The 20,767-nt window shown below is 33.5% G+C and overlaps 3 protein-coding genes and 1 long non-coding RNA gene across 5 annotated transcripts; 3 read left to right on the top strand and 1 right to left on the bottom strand.

Annotated features, from left to right (window-relative positions):
- Window positions 1–940: 940 nt before the first annotated feature.
- Window positions 941–5,261, bottom strand: LOC122582318. Of its 2 annotated transcripts, none has more exons than XR_006321163.1 (4): window positions 4,969–5,261; window positions 2,615–2,772; window positions 1,415–2,538; window positions 941–1,293 (listed from the first exon to the last, which is right to left on the bottom strand). It is a non-coding gene; the product is annotated as an uncharacterized LOC122582318 (long non-coding RNA). The 2 variants fall into 2 exon arrangements; XR_006321162.1 differs by having other exon boundaries at window positions 1,415–2,513.
- Window positions 5,262–9,756: 4,495 nt separating this feature from the next.
- LOC122583518 lies at window positions 9,757–11,549 on the top strand. The gene is made up of 2 exons (XM_043755914.1): window positions 9,757–11,302; window positions 11,398–11,549. The coding sequence occupies exons 1-2, from the start codon at window positions 9,757–9,759 to the stop codon at window positions 11,547–11,549; spliced, it is 1,698 nt and encodes a 565-aa protein (XP_043611849.1).
- Window positions 11,550–11,597: 48 nt separating this feature from the next.
- On the top strand, window positions 11,598–13,193 carry LOC122583517. Its single transcript, XM_043755913.1, has one exon. It carries the CDS (start codon window positions 11,598–11,600, stop codon window positions 13,191–13,193), a length of 1,596 nt encoding a protein of 531 aa, XP_043611848.1.
- A 17-nt stretch (window positions 13,194–13,210) lies between these two features.
- LOC122583516 (ATP-dependent DNA helicase PIF1-like) lies at window positions 13,211–14,347 on the top strand. Its single transcript, XM_043755912.1, has one exon. It carries the CDS (start codon window positions 13,211–13,213, stop codon window positions 14,345–14,347), a length of 1,137 nt encoding a protein of 378 aa, XP_043611847.1.
- The last annotated feature ends 6,420 nt before the right edge of the window (window positions 14,348–20,767 follow it).

Genomic DNA, 20,767 nt, shown 5'->3' with positions numbered 1-20,767 from the left:
TTCAACCCTATAAAAGCGCGCTATAAATCGTGAATGTTGCGAACCAGTATTAAACTACTAAAAATGTTTAGTGGTTGCACAAGCCTTCTTGCAAATAACAAACACAATATGTGTATTCAAGATTCCTTAAAATTATCGGATTACTCCAGTGCGACACGAAGCCGCTGATGCCGAGTCGGCTCGAGGGCTTGTTAAGGAAGGCGACAAGGGCCGACGAATGGGGGAAAGTTATGCAAGTAATTATATAATGATATGCATAGTTTTCAATATTTATATCATAACTTCTACTCATCCATTATGGTCATGTAACACAAACAACCATAATACTATACCTCTATTTTTGGTGGTAAGTTGGGTGTGTTGGATAATCTTGACATAAGTTAAGTTATCTTATAAATTTACAAGTATGTTTTGTTTAAGTCATAGTTTTTAAGCATTTCTAGTATTTACTAGAATGAGTTATGTTATTGAATGTTTAGTAAGTTTACCGTAAGTTTAATTAGTATATTTTATGTTTGAGTCCTAGTATGTAGTAGCATGTGATCTTTTGTGTAAGTTGAGGTCAATACACGTAGGGTAAAGGAGTAGTTGTGTTTGACCGAGTATTATGGGTAGTGGAGTCTTTATTTTGTGTCAGTTGTAACTTGTGTGACTATATATGTAGCCTTCAACAGTTGAATTGAATGAAAGGTGTCTTATCTCTTGAAGTTATATTCATATAAAGATAACCGTGAGTGTGTAAGTGTTATCAAGGGGCCTGAACCTACAGGGTGTTGGCGTGTTGCTAAGAAATAAAGAAAAAAAATAAAAAATCTGAAAAACTATAAATGACCTATTAGCACGTATTAATAAACTTTAAGCTAAAAAAAAAAGTATAAATCAAAATTTACATGAATTTTTCAATTTTGTTTCATACGTTAGCAAATAAATCATATAAGCATTATCAAAAACATGCTTTATTCATACCGCAAATTTATATATAATACAGATCTTAATCACTACTAAAATGCATATATAATAATAATTAAGGAAGATGAAATTATAGATGTCACTAAAACACATGAGAAGAAACAACCACCAAACTGATGACAACTAAAATAAAAGCCGTAAGAAAGCAATGCATGTTTTATGCATGTAACTTTCATTGGACACTTGTATTTAAGGATTTTTTGACTGAAATGCGTAAGGATGACTTAATATGCCTCTTGAAGAGTTCCCCGTTTCAACGGCTTTTCCTGTTGTGTTGAGGTTTCTTGCAATGGCTTTATCCACCAACGTATCCTCAAAAGTCGCCTAAAACATGAAAACACAATTTTAACGCACTATTTAGAGAGTTAGTAATTACCCTTATCTGGGAGACTTTTACTCACATATCACAAAGACTAATTTCTTTTTCACTAAAAATGTCATTTACCTCATGTATAAGCAATGTTGCTCCTTGAGAAGCTTCGATTAGTTTAAGACATCGCCTAGTGTCACCTATGTAAACAATCTTCCAACCAAGTATTATTCTAACATTACTGTGGACTCTATCCACACCTTTTAAAATGACCCGAAAAACTTGAACTGAAAGCAAAACTCGAAAACTAATGATACCATCTAAACCCACATTTTTGAGCACATCTTTCAACTTTTTGATAATCGAGTACACCATGTTACTTACCACAAAACTACCCGCCCTTATCCATTGGCTCTACATCTGATTATCTTTATCAGAAAAAGTAGAATCAACTTTGTTTTTGTTTGGACGTTCATAATTATTTAACTAATTATAATTTGATTTTAAAGAAGTTATAAAAGCTTATGTTATATTCCTACAATCAAGAACTGCATATCTAAATCTTTAAGTCTTTTATATGCATCTCGGAATCTTTTGAGTGGCCAAGGACCAATAACTAAAAATAAAATTATAAAATCATGGGGCATCCCTCTCACATAATCTCATCTGAGAGTGAGCATTTTTGTTAAACCCATATGTGAAATCTAATTACATTTTAAACCTCTAATTGCATCATGGAAATATTAATTTATAAAATATTAGAATTGTCAATATGGGCAGGTCGGTTAATGGGTTGAAAGGGGAAATCTCAAGTTGGGCTACCTGCAAAAACCTTTGTCTATTTTACAATCTTTAATAATATTAAATGGGTTAATTATGATTACCAAAAGGCAAAACTATATCATCACATTTAACTTAGTTAAAGATAACTTTAGACAAATTTCAACCCATATTGACTGTTCCTCTTTAGCTAAATTTTTATTTGACCCCAGTTGTAAAGCGGAAACTCAAATCGACCCATTCATTAGTAATTGGTAAAGTTCGCAAAAGAAATTCACGCGAACGTAAAATTTCATGTATAGACTTACTATTACCTTCGTTGCTTCACCAAACAAATACACAAAGCGCCTTGGGTGTCTGTAAACATCCTATCTGTGAACGGCCATTCTTTGTTTGTGTACAGCAGCTAGAGAATGTTTCCCAAAATTGGTGTCAAAGCGCCTTGAGTTCCCCTCTGTACAAATTTGGCTTTAGTTTATCTGTCACAGTGTCACTTTAATAGAAGAAAGAACATTAAAAAGTAAACTTTTAAGCAGATTAAGTATAGAAACTAACCTTGAATTGCATGTTTTGTGTCATGCATGTTGAAATATGTTCAAATGCACCCACGGAGAAAAAATTCTGACCTTTGATTAATCATACTTGTGGCTAATTCTCAATAGTAAAGCAGGTTATGCCTCAAGAGCAAACAATCGTTGCAATGGATCTATTGACTACATGCAACCAAAAACATTTATTATGCTGACATAAAGGCAACAAACACCACCAAAACATAAAAAATATGAAGCTGGCAAATATATTGAAAACAGGAAATTGAACGGAAAATAGATGCTATAGAATCAATAGGTCTTCAAATCGTTCATTTGAAATATTGAAACCCTTCTTATTGGATGATTATGAGACTTGCCAAAAATCGAAATTCTTGATCAATGGAGGAACAATATCACCATTTTTGTTCAATAAGATACCAAAGTGGAATGGTTGAATCAAAATAATTTCGTTTAAAGTTCTATATATTGTCAGAGGGCAATATGAATGTTCTAACCACAAACCTGATGTGAAATGTTGTTGAGACTCATTAGACAAGGCCTAAGAAAGCCTCTACTTTGAAGTTGGCTTAACAAAAACATCTCGTTATTCGATGCAAATCAATGCATCCAGAACAAACAGGGCCACTTTCTTATCCAGATTCACTGCCTTGAGTTGCATCACTAGTGGCCTACATAAGGGTGTTGAAAATAACCAAACCCAAATAACCCGACCCAACCCGAATGGGTTTGGGTGATACGGGTTGGGTTATTTGGTTTGTGGGTCGTCATTTGGGTTAACCCAAATAAGATGGGTTTATATATATATACACTAATATAACACATTAAATTTGTTTAAAGTATATATTATTTGAATATTAAATTTTCATTTATAAACAAAATCAAAAACGTGCAAAGTTAAATAATAATGGATGTTAAAAAATACACTAATAAAAGATGATAAAAATATGAATCTAAAAAGAGTTGTATATTGTCAAAATTTGTTTATTTAATATCAGTAATTTCTATATTTTTATATAGTTTGTAATTTATTTGTTTTGTCTATGACTTTTATTCTAATAATATTATCATTTTTTCATTCAAGAATTCAAAAAACGCATAATCAAAAGTGTTTCAACACATTTGAAAATAAATAACTTAGTCTATATAAGTATCACTATTATTCAAGTTTTTGAAATTGAAATTATATTGTTGCAATATTGCGTAACTAATGCACAGAAATTCAATGACATTTTATTTGGGTTAACCAAAACCCAATCCAAAAAACCCGAACCCAAACAACCCAAATAACCCAAATATTATTTGGTTTGGGTTACGGGTTAACTTATAATTCTTTGAAACCCGAATAACCCGAACCAAATAACCCGAAACCCAATTAACCCGACCCATCAACACCCCTACAGATATCAGTGGAATTGGTGAAAGTACCGATTCAATTGCGTGATGCTAGACGTGATGACATCAATCCAAAACACAAAACTATAACATCTAAATAAAGACAATATATCTATATGTATGCAGACAGTGGTAGAACGTCCAAACTTTTTGGGAGGACCAACATATGTAATTATTTATTTTGAAAGGATTGAAATACATACTCGTCATTTTGGTAGAGCCAAGTTAATAACATATTGTAATTGTAATTGTATTATATATAACATGTGTTGTATACAATTTTTACATGTATTTCCATCAAACTTTGAGAGTGCAACAATCCTCGCTACCCTCTACTACCTTCCAACCATGTAATAAACAGAAACTTTTTACCACAGTAATAAACAACATCCTGGAAATTAAAGACAAATAGTAAGGGATACCAAATCTAATATTGATTGAACTTCTTTTCTAATAATAGATAAGTTTGCATGTGCCAGTTCAGATCTTCGTCTCATCATTTATGAAGAATTCTAGTCATTCATTGAATAAAGATAAGAACTTGATAAGTACAAAAGTAGACTAAAACTACGACCGTAGCCAACCCGCCATTATAACGTTCAAATATATGTGGCTGATCTCATTAATAATAAGTGATTTGTAACATGTATAGTGAGGAGCGTACCAAGTATGTTTTTTGCATTTAGAAAACGAATGAAATTAAAGTAGCAAGCTCTCATTGGCAACCAATAATCATAGTAAATTCTTTAAAAATCGATCCAAACCGCTTTCTTTTTATAGGTTAAACTATGCAGGGCCCGAATGACTTATACAACTTCTAAAACGTGAAAGTCAACAACTTATTATAGTAAATTTAGTAATGGGATTCAAAGAAAAAGGTAGTATCGATCAAGTGAATTTCAATAAATTTAAATAGGAAACTTAAGAGGACACAAGAACCCACAAATGAAAACAGGAAAATGGTACCTGATCGAAATGGCTTCAGAAACGTTTCCATCAGATGATCCGGCCAGAGTACACGAGGATAATCATCAAAAAACCCTAACCCTTGTTCTCAAACCCGCCTTCAAATCTATACTAATAACTTCAAGATCACCCTATTCGAGTTTTTATAAGAGATTTGATTCAGATATTAACATCTCATTTTCAGATTATAATAACAAGGTTGAGATTTTCTGATGATCAACACACTGGGGATGTGGAAGTGTTTTAGCAAAAGGGAAGCTTTGAGGATGGAACTTTTTATCTTTTTATTTAGAGTTAATCGCATTTTTGGTCACTCTAGTTTGTATAAAACTTTTAGGGTGTGTTTGGTTGTAGAATATGTTTTATGGTTTTTTATTTCTAATTTTTTAAAAATTGATAAGGGTTTTTATTTTTCTAGAAAACAAATAAAAACTTTGAAAACACGTTATAATTAGAAAATTATAAAACATGTTAACGATGTGAGGGAAGAGGGAGGGGGAAATGGAAATTGAAAATGGAAAACAAGGAAAAAATATGTTTTCAAATTTTCTCTTGAAAAGTGGAAAACATTGTTTTATGTTTTTTTTGAAAATTTTCTTAGAAAACTATTATTAGCACGCGTTTTCTGTTTTCCATATTTTCTTGAAAAACAAAAATAGAAAACAATGAATGTTTTCTGCAACCAAACGCACCCTTAAGGTTTCATTGCATTTTTATCTCTATTTTGAAAATCTTCTGCAAATTTGGTACAAATTAACAATAATACTTAACGATAATACTTAAATAAACGGTAAAGTGCCCCACGTGCTCCTCACTTGAGGGGTATTGATGTCCATATCCACTATCAAAGACCAATAATAGTATTATTTTGTTAATCATTTTTTTCTTTCATTTTCTTCTTTATACAAATATAATATTGAGTTAATTGTAAAATTGGTCCCTGTGGTTTACACACTTTAGCAATGAGGGTCTCTTTTTAAGTATCATTACAATGGGGGTCCTTATTTTGAGAATTTTTTGCAAGATTGGTGCATTTTTAACAAGACCGTTAGTGGGTGTAGTCAAGTATTAACAGAAGGGACCATCATTGCTAGTAAACTCAATAAGGACCCTCATTGCTAAAATGGAAAAACCATAGGGACCAATTTTGCAATTAACAACTTGATATCTTTTTTGATTTAATTCAAAAAGATTGCAACATACAATTGTCAGTGCGTCAGATCCCTAATTATATTTTTTAACATTTCTATAAAAGAATGAAAATTAATAAATACTTTATTTAAATATAACTATTAAAATACTGCTTTTCATGATTATTGATAATCTAAAACATATTTCAACAAAATAATTCTAAAATTTGTAAATGCTTCAATTGTTGATGATAATCAAAGGGTAGAGTTTCAGAGAGAAGGTTCTTAAGGAGAGAAGGTCCGTTTTTTATTTAGCTTTTTTTCCACTTTTTTCATTCTTTTTTAATTAACTCAATCCATAAAAAAATTAAATAAATAAATAAATAACCCGAGTTAGTGAGTTATACATGTTAGGGTATGGTACGGACTTCATCCTTAAGGATATTAATAAGGAATAACTGGTGGGAGTGATAGATCATAGAGGATGATAGATCATGGAGGGTGATAGGTCATAGGGGGTGATCGGTGATGAATGATCTACCTAACGGGTTTCGCCCTTAGTCATCATGGCTCCGCCATAAACTGAAAGGCTTGGCTTATAGTTTACGGGCTACGCTTTTTGGAAAAAAAAAATTAAAAATTTTTATATGAAATTAGTTAATTAAAAAAGAAATGAAAAAAGTGAAAAAAAAGAAAAAAAAGTTCTAAAAACAAGCTAAAAAAAAATATAAAACAAACCTTCTCTCCATTCTCTCCTTAAAAACCCTAAAAATAACTCGATATATAAAAAACATATTAAAAAGTTTGTTATGATCTATATTAAAATAAAATATATATTTATTAAATAATATTTATTAATCCACCAACTGCATAAATGTTTAACATGTTACACAGGGAACTAAAAAACCATATATGTAAATTATATTTTTTGAGGGAACTAAAAAACCATATATGGTAATTATATTTTTTGAACAAGTTTACTTTTTGGTAATATCAAATTTCATATATACTACCTCTAATTTCGTAACTATAAATAATAATAAAAGTTTATATATCAATTATTTTTCAAAGTAAAAAGATTATACAAGGTACATATCCATTATTAAAATTTTTGAGTATACATAAGTTTACTAATTAGGGATCTGACACACTGAAAATTATATGTTGCAATCTCTTAAGTTAAATTAAAAAAGATATCAAGTTGTTAATTGCAAGATCGGCCCCTCTGGTTTTTCCATTTAAGCAATAGGGGTCCTTTCTGAGTTTACTAGCAATGATGGTCCCTTCGGTTAAGACTTGACGACATTCGCTAACGGTTCTGTTAGAATGGGACCAATCTTACAAAAAATTCTCAAAACAGGGACCCCCATTGCAACGATACTTAAAAAGGGACCCCTATTGCTAAAGTGTGTAAACCACATGGACTAATTTTATAATTAACTCTATAATATTCATACAATCTAACAAAGTCATCATATCAATTTTTTTTATATTAGATGTTGTATGGATTAAATCAATAATAAACTAAAGTTGTTGAGAAAACTAAATTAACAAAAAAAATGTTGTGCTTGTATAATCAAATTTGAAAATAGTTTGTTACGGGTGTATGTTTGAAATTTATGATGGTAAAGTATTAGTTTAAATGGATTAGTACATTAAAATGTAAATAATTTTACACAAATTGTTAGTGTTTGTTGAACTTTAATCACGTGCATTGTATGTAATGAATTTTTAAATCTCGTGCATTTAATGTATCCGACCAATCAAAAACTTACAAGTGACAGTTTATATGGTTGTCACATATATCCGGATACATACAATACACAAAATTTGAAAGTTTAAAACAAACAATGCACTGAACTGAAGTTTAATACACACTATGACAATTCGTGTAGTTGTTTACAATTTAATGTACAAATGGCTAGTTTATAAGGAGTGGAATTCGTAGAGATTGAGCGACTTTCATCATATAGTGTTATGTGACATTTGGGGTTGCCTGTAAAAAAAATAAAAGGATTATTGTCTGTAGATGTAACTAACTATGACAAAATATTTATGGTATGTAAAGATCTTATAAAATGTCTATGTAATGTAGTGAACTTTCAAATCTTAGTTATTGGATATACCCTAATATGTGTGTCAATCATATAATTTGCCACGTGTAAGTTTTTGATTGGTCATGTACATACAATAATCGGGATTTGAAAGTTCATTACATGACATAAACGTTATACAAATTTTTTACATAACATAAACATTTGGTCATAGTTATTTACATTCATAGATAATAATCCCAAACATAAAAAAAGTAAAATAACCTGAATGGTGGGGTGGCTTAATGAATAATTTTAAATTTTTTCTTTTTTCTTTTTGCACTTAATGTTAATTAAAAATACTTTTGTATATCTTATAGCTAATACTATACTATACTTCAATGATTCAATTTATCTTTAAAACAATTGATCGAGACTTTTATTTTTTATTTTTATAAATAACACATTATCATCATTATTAATGGTCGTGCTTATGAACAGTAATTGTTCATAAGCGCCATTAATTCAATGTTTGCAAATTCTATAAAACAAGTTATATGTTTGTCGGATTGGTGTTGAACCTTGGCTTTGTGCGCCTTCTCCCGGGTTTGACTCTATCTTTATTTTTATTTTTTTCCCTCATATTTTTAATAAACACTGACTAATATTGCCACATATTTTTTTGGGGGCTAATGTGTTTTGCTGGGGTTTGACTTCAAACAAATACTTACCATGTGTCATTGCTCTCATAGCTTGTACTGTATCTCATTCTGTCTATCTTTCATACAAAGTCATTACTACTCACCGTCTTTTCTTCCAACTTTTACAGAAGGGTCATCAAGGTATGTTATTTATCTGTTTTTTTTTCACCCCGGTTATAATAGATATCAATCTTTAATAACCCTAATTAAATTTGTTCTGAGGGATTTTATTGTATTTTGGTTTAGGATTAGGTCGACGACCTATTAATTCCATGACAGTTGCACACTGATTTTATAGGGGTTGATTAGATTTATGCTACAATATACTTTTAGACACCTAACATTTTAATGAATCTTATAAACTAGAATGTTGACTAACTCAAAGTTAATGGTATCTATACCTTTTTAAGTATATATGCATGAACTGTGCAACAAAAAAATGAGGATATGTACAACTATAGTGTGTTACCAAATTAATTTCTTACATATATATCATTTTTTGGTATGATGTAGTATACGACCAACCTGTCATATTTTTTTTTTCTTTCGCTTCCTTATAACATTGTTGCTGTATTAGCCGTATTGACAGATTACATCCACTTTCTGTGCTTACTTTGGCCGTCTGCTAAAATTACGCTCTGTAAGTGACTACTTTACTTTTAAACTTGCATTTTAGATCACATTAACTTTTATGCATATTATTGTTGTTTTTTTGTTGAGTACTTTTTGCATTTTAGATCAGATTAACTTCTATGCATATTATTGTTGCTTTTTTGGCGTAAATCAATGGTCATGCTATCTTCATCTCTTAGTGTAGTCAGTTTGTTTCTAAAAGTTTTACGGTTCAGTTGCATATATACAAGTATCTGAATATTTTAACAGATTATTGGATTTTGTTTCTATTAGAATTTCTTAATAATAGCGATGCAACCAAGGTCAATTTATAACAAGAAGCGGCCCCGGGAATCTTTAAACCAAAATCACAAGGCGTCTGCCTCAACCAGTGTCAGTTATACTGGTGAGCAGTCACACCGGCATGCATGTCGTCGTGCAGCTGTGGTAAATAACAACTCGAGGGTCCGCACAATTACTCAACAACCTTCGGCAGAAAATATTGAACAGAACTTCGTTCTTCCTCCAGAATATATGGATATTGACGACTGTACAAATGTTTGTGAATTCTGTGGTGCTCTGTTTTGGTTTGATGAGCGGGTTATGTCTGTGCCATTAGGGCGAAGACCTATATATTCAACATGTTGCAAGCGCGGATCAGTTGTTATCGATTTTCCAGTTGACCCACCTGATGCAATCCGTAGCCTTTTCCAAGAAAATCACTTCATGAACAACATTCGTGCATATAATTCAATGTTCTCAATGACATCATTTGGAGCCAAAGTCGACGAATCTATCAATCAAGGAAATGGGCCATATGTCTTTAAAATTACAGGCCAGATATCTCATTGGATAGGTTCTATTTGCCCTCCTCCCGGTGAACGTCCTAGGTTCTTGCAAATGTATGTATTTGATTCAGAGAATGAGGTGTCGAATCATCTCAATTGTTTTGGTAATAGCTCACGTCAACAACTGTTGCCTGCTGTTGTTTCTACTTTGGCTTCAACATTAAGTCAATCTAATGAATACGTCCGACTGTTTAAAAGTGCTAAAGACTTCTGTTCTACAGCAAATATTCCTGACTTCGTTGTTAGACTTCATGACTACCACAGGCTCAAGAACTATGGTCTTCCAGCACCTGGGACACTGGGTGCAATAGTTTGTGACGATGGCTCAACATTCGAAGAGTTTGACATTGTCGTGCGTACCAAAGATGATAGACCTCACAAAGTTAGTAAACTACATCCCGCTTATATGCCTCTACAATACCCTCTTTTATTTTCGCACGCTGAACAGGGATGGTCACCGGTACTTCGATTGGCTAATACTTCAGAAAGGTGTAACCGTAGCTTAACGATGAACATGTTCTACAAATTCCAAATACATGAAAGAGCAGGTCGGTATACTCATTTGTTGCGTGCTGGTAGATTGTTTCAACAGTATCTGGTTGACTGTTATGTCTCTATAGAGCACGGTAGATTGGATTATTTTCGTAACAACCAAAACAACCTCCGATCTGAATTTCTTCAAGGACTGTATGATGCTCTGTCTGCTGGAGACGTTGAAGGTCGCCACGTTGGAAAGCGTGTTATTCTTCCTTCATCCTTCACTGGTGGTCCTAGGTATATGTACCAACATTACCAGGATGCATTGGCTATCTGTAAAGTTCATAATAACCCACAATACTTTATTACATTTACATGTAATGTTAAATGGCCTGACATTTCCCGCGAAGTCTCAAGAAATGGTGCAACGCCTCAAGATAGAGCTGATATTATTGCTCGCGTTTTCCAGTTGAAAGTAGAGTCCTTTGTAAAATATTTGAAAGAATCGCAACCTTTTGGCCCCGTTACTGGAGGTTGTTATATACATAACTATTTGTTTCTCTTATATTGTATTTGCTGAATCTTCATTGTTACATTTACATTGCTAAATCGTTTGCTTTCCTTGCAGAGGTTTACACTATAGAATTCCAAAAGCGCGGCCTCCCTCATTGCCACATTCTGTTGTGGGTCTCATCAGAATATGTTATTCGAGATGCAACATCTTTAGATAATTATATCTCGGCAGAATTGCCTAATCAAGTTACCGATCCAGTTCTCTAAAGTATTGTAACAGAGAGCATGATGCATGGACCGTGCGGTTTGCCAAAGATGAACGCTCCATGTATGGTTGAGGGTCGTTGCTTCAAGTCCTATCCAAAGCCTTATGAAGATGTCACAAAATTTGATACTTATGGTTATGTTCATTATAGAAGGCGATTGACAGGGCATCATTTCCTCAAAGGAGGTGTTCCTCTTGACAATGGTTTCGTCGTTCCGTACAATGCCAACCTTCTTAGACATTTTCTCGCCCACATCAACGTTGAATATTGTGGCTGGAGCATGCTGATTAAATATCTGTTCAAGTATATCTCAAAAGGGGCAGATCGTGTAAAATTTCAAATCAGCAAGGATAGAGGGTCTGCATCTTCAGAAAATTCTGAAGAGTCTTCATCAGTCATTAATGAGATTGATAACTTTCTTGATGGTCGTTTTATTTGTCCTCATGAGGCAGCATGGCGCATTCTCAATTTTCCTATACATCATAGATCTCCAGCAGTTCAAATTCTTGCTGTGCATCTCGAAAGAAAGCAAACTGTAACTTTTAGAGATTCACAAAAGGTTTCTAACATTGTTAGAAATCCAGCTCTTGCCCGTACCACATTAACTCAGTGGTTAGCAAATAATCGACATGAGCTGGCTTCCAATACTCCACGTGAACAAAGTGGCTTGCATCTGAAGTACACAGAGTACCCATCTCAATATAGTTGGGATGCAAATGGCAAAACGTGGATACGCAGAGCTCAAAATAGACCTTCTAGCATCAGCAGGTTAGTGTATGTTCATCCAAGCTGCGGCGAGCTCTTCTATCTTAGGTTGCTTCTAACTCAACAGGTTGGATGTACTTCATTTGAAGACATAAAAACAGTCTCAGGCGTCACATATGATAGCTTTCGACTGGCCTGTGAAAAACTGGGCCTCATTGGTGACGATCGCGAATGGTCAGAAACACTCTCAGAAGCGTCTCACTGGGCAACCTCATCTGAACTCAGATCTCTGTTCATACATATGTTATTATATTGTGAAATCTCAAACCCTCTGGCTTTATGGACAGATCATTGGCAAAAGATGGGAGATGATATCACCTATCATTTATCGCATATTTCATCTTCGTCTACTCCCATCACTTCAAGCTGTGACATCCGTGACTACATTTTGTATGAGTTGGAAGTATTACTAAAGTCCAGCCCTCAAGTACATTCCCTATCAGACTTCGGACTACCTCTGCCAAATGAGGCATTACTTTCAGCTTTAACAAACCGGCTTCTGCTTAAAGAGAAAACATACGACAAGGAGACACTAATTATCGAACACACAACTCTTCACTCTGCACTAAATTCTGAACAGCTGCAGATCTACAACCATGTTTTGAGAAACCTTGATAGATCTTCACAGATACTCCTATTCATTTATGGCCATGGAGGCACGGGGAAAACATTCCTTTGGAAAACAATCATTTCTGCCCTTCGATCTACTGGAAAGATTGTCTTAGCCGTGGCCGCTTCTGGAATTGCGTCATTACTACTACCGGGAGGCAGAACCGCACATTCTAGATTCAAAATTCCATTAGAGTTAACCGACCAATCCACTTGCCACATAAAAAAAATACCCAACTTTCAAAGCTTCTTCTGGAAACCTATCTCATAATTTGGGACGAGGCACCAATGAACGATCGAAAATGCTTTGAGTTACTGGATAAAGCTCTAAGAGATATTACAAACAACCATAATAGACCATTTGGTGGAAAATCGATCTTGCTAGGAGGCGATTTCCGACAAACGCTCCCCATAAAACCAAAAGCCTCAAAAACCGAAATTTTAGCCTCATGCATTACTAGATCTTATTTATGGCGCTTTTTCAAGACATTTACGCTCACTCGAAACATGCGACTCACTGATTCTGGTCAAGACACATCATGGTTTTCTAAATGGCTGCTTGATATCGGTGATGGAAAAATCGGACACACTAAAGAACACTGCACTGATGCAAAAATAGTTGAAATTCCTGATCAACTTCTCATCCAACCTTCTAAAACTGCACTGTCTGAACTGATATCTTTTGTATACACCAAAGAGATGCTTCATTCGCCAACACCTACTGATATAGCAACCCGAGCGATCATATGTCCAAGAAATGACACAGTTGACGAAATCAACAAGCTGATATTGAATATGTCTTCCGACACGCTCCAAACATACTTAAGCACCGACAGTATGATTCCACACTCAAAAAATGGTGGTGTTACAGATCTTATGTATCCTGTAGATTACCTAAATTTGCTGAATTTTCCAGGAATACCTAACCATTCTCTCACGTTGAAAAAAAACACCCCTGTGATGTTATTGCGTAACATCGATCAAAAAAACGGTTTGTGTAATGGTACTAGATTGTTGGTCTCACAATTACTTCCTACTGTAATAGAAGCTCATATTATCACTGGTACGTCTATTAACCGTAGAGTATATATACCTAGAATAACATTTGTCCATAACAATAAAGAATTGCCTTTCATCTTTAAGCGACGTCAGTTTCCTTTAAGACCTTGCTATGCAATGACCATTAATAAAAGTCAGGGTCAATCATTGAATAGAATAGGCATTTATTTACGCCAACCAATATTTGGACACGGTCAACTCTATGTTGCACTCTCTAGAACTACGTCACCCACAGGACTAAAAGTTTTGATAGAACACGAACAATATGAAAAACCAAACACAATTGTGAACATAGTATATTCTGATTATTTGCATGACATTCAAATCGAACAGGTGGTAGGTTTATTTGTTACTTTAATATTCTAATTATGTGCATAACATTTACATGAACATGCATGTAAGTTTATTTGTTACATTCATTTGCATGTATAATGATTATTATGTTAATTATAATGCTCATGGCTTTTATTTTTAAAATCTCTAATGCCACTATTGTCACAATGTCATTAGCAACTGCCTCACGATGGAAGATGAACGTTTGGAATCACTTAAGCCAGGAATTCAAGGAAAGGCTGTACGTGTCAGAGCTGTGAGGCAATGGAATCCGCGTTTCCACACAAACATCACTAACTACATCTTTGTCGACAAGTTTGTAAGTGTGAAATCCTTCAATAAATACTTGACCTATTTTGAAATCCTTTACCCCTTTATATCAAAGTTCACTACTCTCTGTATATGTCCTAGGGAGTTGGAATACAAGCAATAGCACATACCAACGAAGATCAAAAACATGTGCAATCATTTATCGAAGTAGGTAAGTGCTATGAGATTGACAGGTATGCATGCACAAAGCCGGTGAAATACATCAACGCGTTATCACATAAAGCTAACATGAGGATCGGGTTCACAACGTTGATAACTCCCTTAGACGATATCCCAGAGATACCGCATTACTATTTCAACTTTTGCAACTATCAAAAACTGCGACAGATTTGTGACAACGAAGAAGAAATAACAGGTAATTAATATCCCTACATTATTTAATCCTCTATTTGACTTTAATGAGTAGAACACATATATTAAATTCTATAAAAAAAAAAAAGATTATTATGGAAGGCTGCAAGGAAAAATAGAAGACAAAACTAAAAAGGATGGCAACCCTTTCATAGCATTCAACATCATAGATATCAGGTATCAACATAACCGAACTCATTTTATACTTCACATTGCACATACTAAAAGTATTATGAATACAGTAACGAAACTGTTCAAGTTACCCTTTGGAACGAAATTGCAACTACCAAAGACAGATTTGACAGAGAAGCCATAGAAAAGGTCGTAGAACCCGTCATCATAGCAGTTACTGCAATGAAGGTCACTAGCTACTCAAGTAAGTTCACATAAATAAATGAACTATCAGAAACTCCAGATTTAAACATTTCATATATATTTTGCAACAAAACATTTAAACATATTATTGGAAATTTTTAACTAAATGCAGGAAGGCCTTCGCTGCAATCAACAGGAAATACATTCGTATTTCTCAATCCACAAATTCCAAAAATCGAAATCTTTTTGGACAGGTGAAAAAAACATCGATTAAGATATATAGTAATTATGACATACATGTATAGTTGTCGTAAAGAACACCAACAGGTAAATTATCTTTAGTACATCACAATAAATCAGTTTGTCTAAGCATGTTCTGAATCTTAGATATCGTTACCAAATTACATGTTACCGTTCTCTGATAACAAGTTGCAACAACAAGACTTTGAACCCATACGTGAACATCTGTCAACAACTACAATAGCTGAAATCCTTGGAAAATCATCATCAGAACTACAAGTAAGCTAACAAAAACAATTCCACTTACCCATTATCAACTGACATACAAAACTTCGTATGCATTTATCGCTAAATCATAACTTTCAGGGCATGACATTCCTATGCGATGCCAAGATTCAAAAAATCACAACAAGTAAAGATTGGAACCGAAAGGTTTGTCCAACATGTTCGCATGAAATTTTTGAATATGGAAAAAATTGGCTATGCCCAACCCATGGCATCTTTGACAAACCTGTATACATGTGAGTGTCACTTACATAGAGCATATTCCAGTTATGTCACCATCACAAATAAACAGCACCTAACCACAATCATTGCGGGTACCAACTTTCTGCAATCCTTGAAGACAACACTGGAGAACTTGACGCGACCATCAACAACGACTCATCAACAACAATCATTGGCATTGAATGCCAAAAGCTAAAAACAACTTCCACATGTATTACCGACTATGCAGTGCCGGCAGCAGTTAGCTCTATGAAAGGAAAAGCAATGATATTTCATCTTAAAGCATATCGAGAGGCAAAATCTGGAAAAGTAAAAGCTATTGTCCACAATGTCAATAAGCCACAGATGCAGCCAATGTCAACAAACACATCATCCAGTACATCAACACACCAAACCCCTGCTCCAGCAACACCTGAAAAACGGAAAAAAGACAGCAGTGCAAACAAAAAATTGGACTTCGAATCAGAAGGTAAACAAATAAAACATCCATTTCATACATTAAGAAAAATTCTTACCATACTCTACATAACATTTTGCAGGTACTGCAGCTACTGCAACTGATATGTCAAAAAGGCCAAAACATGTGCACTAAGGCATGAAACACGAAGACTGACTAAAGTAGTAAAATCAACTTCAGCTTTTGACAACTTCTTTTGTAAAACAGTCCAATGTTAGCTATATGCAAGTATCAAGCAAAATATCGGCACTAAGGCGTAAAACACCAACACCTACTGAAGTAAAACCTACTTCAAATTTTGACACCCACGTATTTTGTAATGACTTCTGTATCTATTAGCTATAAGCTGTATGAAAATATGATGGAAAACTATGTATTTTGTCATGACTTTTGTATCTATTAGTTAATGCACACACTCCTTTTCTCTCGGAAACCCTAAACATCCTTATCAACCAAGGTCACTGCTTATTTAACCATCCGTAAAGACACGATCGCCGCCCAAAGGGCGGCGCACTTTTCCTAGTTGCAATAACACTACGTAAAAAACTTACTTTCTTTTCACATATTATGTCTGTAATTGGTAACCAGTAATTAATGCAAGTACTTTTTATTATAGCTTAGGGATTAATACTTCAAAATGTAAACAACTTTACATGAATTGTCATAGCATATAGGGAACTTCAATCCCGTGCATTGTATGTAACAAAAAAGGTCCCTGTCGTCAAATATTTTGCAAAAAAGGTCCTCATCAGCTAACGGTCATTTATGTTCTATTAAGGTGTTTAACGAAAGTTACAAAAGATGCTCACATTTTAAACTTTAATATTTTTAACTTTTGCCACGAAAGTTTCATTCTCTTAACTTTTAACCACAAACGTTCGTGCTTTTTTTGCTTTTCCTTTTCTAACTTTCGACATTCAAGTTTCATTTTCCTTACTTTTCACCACATAACTTTTTAATTTTTGTCAACAAAGTTTCACATTCTTACTTTTTGTCACATATTTTAATATCTTTTACTTTTGGCACGAAAGTTCTATTTTGTTACTTTTTCTAACTTTTGCCACAAAACATTTACTTTATTTTTTATTTCATAAATTTACTAAATTTTTCACCCATTTACTTTTTTCCACATCACTTTCATTTCTTTTAGTTTCCGCATGATAGTTTTCTTTTATTTACCTTTTATACTTTTATTTTTTTCACTTTTTTGCACGAAAGTTTCTTTTTTGTTACTTCTTACACCTTTTCAATTCTAAATTTCGACACAAAAGTTTCATCCTCTTGAATTTTTAAATTTTGTCAACAGAGTCTCATATTCTTAATTTTTTACCACACAACTTTAACTTTTTCAACTTCAGCCACGAAAGTTTCATTTTCTTTCCTTTGTATGTTTTACGTAGCGTTATCTGTCATGGGGCAACACCCTTTGAAATAATCTATAGAGATTATTTCTTAATATTGTATGTTTTACGTAACCCTTTCCTCAACACAGATTGTAGTTTCAAATGTAATCCTTTATTAAGAAATAATCTATATAAAGAATTACAGGGTTGTTGCGGAAATAAGATAACACACAATATCTAAACAACCCTTTGAAATGACAAACAACAATCAATAAGTTCTGGCTCAAGAGAAGTAGCCCAAGCTGACTTCTCACAGACTAAGTTGTGTATAAGAGTAGAGAGAAACTTATGTGAAGAATGATTCGAAGGAATGTCACCCATATGCATACAAGAAATGTGACTTTTATAGGCCAAAACCATTCTTCTCTTGGTATCCAATTAAGCCAAGTATTCGTCTTCTGTTGGATGATCAAAGGAATATTAGATCGTGCCTTCATCGTACTTGTGGTCCCCAAAACCTGCAGCACGTCATTTTGATCATCCAATGAGAGTATGAACACGCACATGTAAATCCAACCACCAACCTAGATTCTAGGAACCTTCCTAGTCACGTCATTTGTCCTTATCATAAATCCAGGTGGTTTTCTTCACTTGATTGTTAGACACAGATTGCTCGTTTAATTTGTCAAGAGCAAATCTGTCTAAGTGTTTCCAAGCTGACTGCTAATCCCAAGCTGTCTTCCACTAACAGCTTGATATTCTATCTTCAATCCTCCTCTTCGACTTGGATTGAATGCTATAACATTTGATGCAACTTGAACAACACTTGCTTCCATAGGATAAACAATTACATTGCATGAAGCATAATCTAGGTCGCAAGTTGTGTCAGCTTGGACTGACCCAGATTATTTTACAAGAACCAAAAGATTTACAAGTGTTTATATATCAGATTTGTCATCATTAAATTTACAAATAACAATGGGACTCAACAATAATCTTGATAAATTAGACCTTAATTTACAACGATTCCAGTAGTAATAATTAATGTTTCTTTATATTTTTTTAAAGATGAATTTCGTTTAAAAAATCGTGTCGTAAATTTGACAGTGGGGGGTCTACAAACATTGTTTTAACCGAATACGTGTTAAAGTGTTCCCTCGAAGTAAATAATGTTCATGTAGGATACCATTTAGTAGTATAATATACACTTTGAACTTCCCTAGTTTTGGTCTTTTTGGACGTGTATACCTATTAATAAAGAATATGTTCCATTTATTATCAACTTTGTAAAGAGCTAAACATATCATTTTGAACAATGATTTGTCCTAAACGTAATGATATCATCAAATTAAGAATATCTATATCATGAATTCTTTACCTCGATAAATATGTGCCAACATACACATTTTAACTCACGGTTAAAAATTTTAATGTTTACATGCCAAGGATACAAATAACTATCTCAATAGATGTGTTGGAGACTTGGATCCTTATTGGAGTTAAATAGGTAATGATTTGTTCATTTGCTCAACATAATTTCCCGCAATATATAGTGAATTTCACATCACTATCCCTACATAGCCAAAAATGAAAGTTATTAGGTGACAATCTTACATAAGACATAAAAATAAGTATAGATTAATGTTTGAGCATGGATTGTTGAGCTCAATCACGAATGGATTTAACCACGAAGATCATTAAAATCTCTTGCAATGCAGTGCAAACTTATTAAATTTTAAACGAATCCAAGGTGGATGATGGTATTCCCAAAGAATGTTTTGATCTTTGGAGTATAAAAATAAGTATATTTTTAGGCTATGAATGATTGATTGTGTGAGTGAGAGGATGAGTCTCCTCTTCTTACCATCGTATTATACAAAACAAATAAGACATGAGTTTTTGACGGAAGTTTTGTTTCAAAAATAAAAGGCAGCCACGTGATAGACTGATAGTGTTGAACTGTTGATACTTGATAGTAGTCAGTACCAACATACTTTTCCATTATATATATAACAATCCAAATTTGGATTCTACAGTTGCGGCTTGGTTAGCGGGTAGTCGGCTTAGTTACAATATAACCGGTTTTGTTGGCTGAAAAGAGCCAAACAAAGATTTACACGTCACCTTTTGCTAAAAAAACCACCCTTTCCCTTTCCTAATCTCACACAGACACACACCTTCCCACACAACAAAACAACGACCATCACACACAATCCAAAAACCCTAACTTTTAATGAAGCTCTCAATCGCCGAAAACAAAGACGCCACCGCCACTGCTGATAAGCCGAATGACGATGAAGATGATGAGGTTAGGGTTTTTTATTTTTATTTTATTTTGTATTTTTAAAGTATGTTAGTTTGGGTTATATATATCGGTTTTGTGAAATATATTTCCGGTTATGTTTGACTTGAAAATGGGGACAAGTATTCTTTTTATTTTTTTTTGTAATTTCTGAAATTTGGATTTTTTTTATTTCAAGTTTGCAATTGCATCTGATTTTGAGGTTTAGTGACTTATTGTGGCAGTGTTCTACATCTACTTATATGATATTGCCGAAATTATGGTTGCAAATGTGTATTGTTGTAGAATTATCGACTCTTTCTGATAATTTTTTTTATATTGCGTGATTTAAAATTTTTACTTGACACGCTATACTCTATGTAATTGGATTTTATTGATTATATGGATGAGTGATCTACTTATAGTAATTTTCGTATAATGATGTTCAAAATTGCTTTTTAGGGCGGCTTACAAGATGTGAATGATTAGAAAATGGCGTTTGGCAAATCATGAAGAATTATAAGAAAATCTATAGCTTCTGTTTTGGTAGACCTTGCAAATATATATGCTCCAAGGTATCAAAACTCGAATCTGTTGTCTTATATTACAGTATCGTTCTGCTAAACGTG

Source organism: Erigeron canadensis, chromosome 9, assembly GCF_010389155.1.
Source record: "Erigeron canadensis isolate Cc75 chromosome 9, C_canadensis_v1, whole genome shotgun sequence".
NCBI classification, from domain to species: domain Eukaryota; kingdom Viridiplantae; phylum Streptophyta; class Magnoliopsida; order Asterales; family Asteraceae; genus Erigeron; species Erigeron canadensis.
This window is presented reverse-complemented; position numbering and strand designations above follow the sequence as displayed.

Coding starts and splice junctions, on each gene's coding strand:
- LOC122583516 (XM_043755912.1), top strand. CDS start 13,211: ATGAACGATCGAAAATGCTTTGAGTTACTGGATAAAGCTCTAAGAGAT.
- LOC122583517 (XM_043755913.1), top strand. CDS start 11,598: ATGAACGCTCCATGTATGGTTGAGGGTCGTTGCTTCAAGTCCTATCCA.
- LOC122583518 (XM_043755914.1), top strand. CDS start 9,757: ATGCAACCAAGGTCAATTTATAACAAGAAGCGGCCCCGGGAATCTTTA. Junction 11,303..11,397: donor TTTTGGCCCCGTTACTGGAG/GTTGTTATATAC, acceptor CTTTCCTTGCAG/AGGTTTACACTATAGAATTC.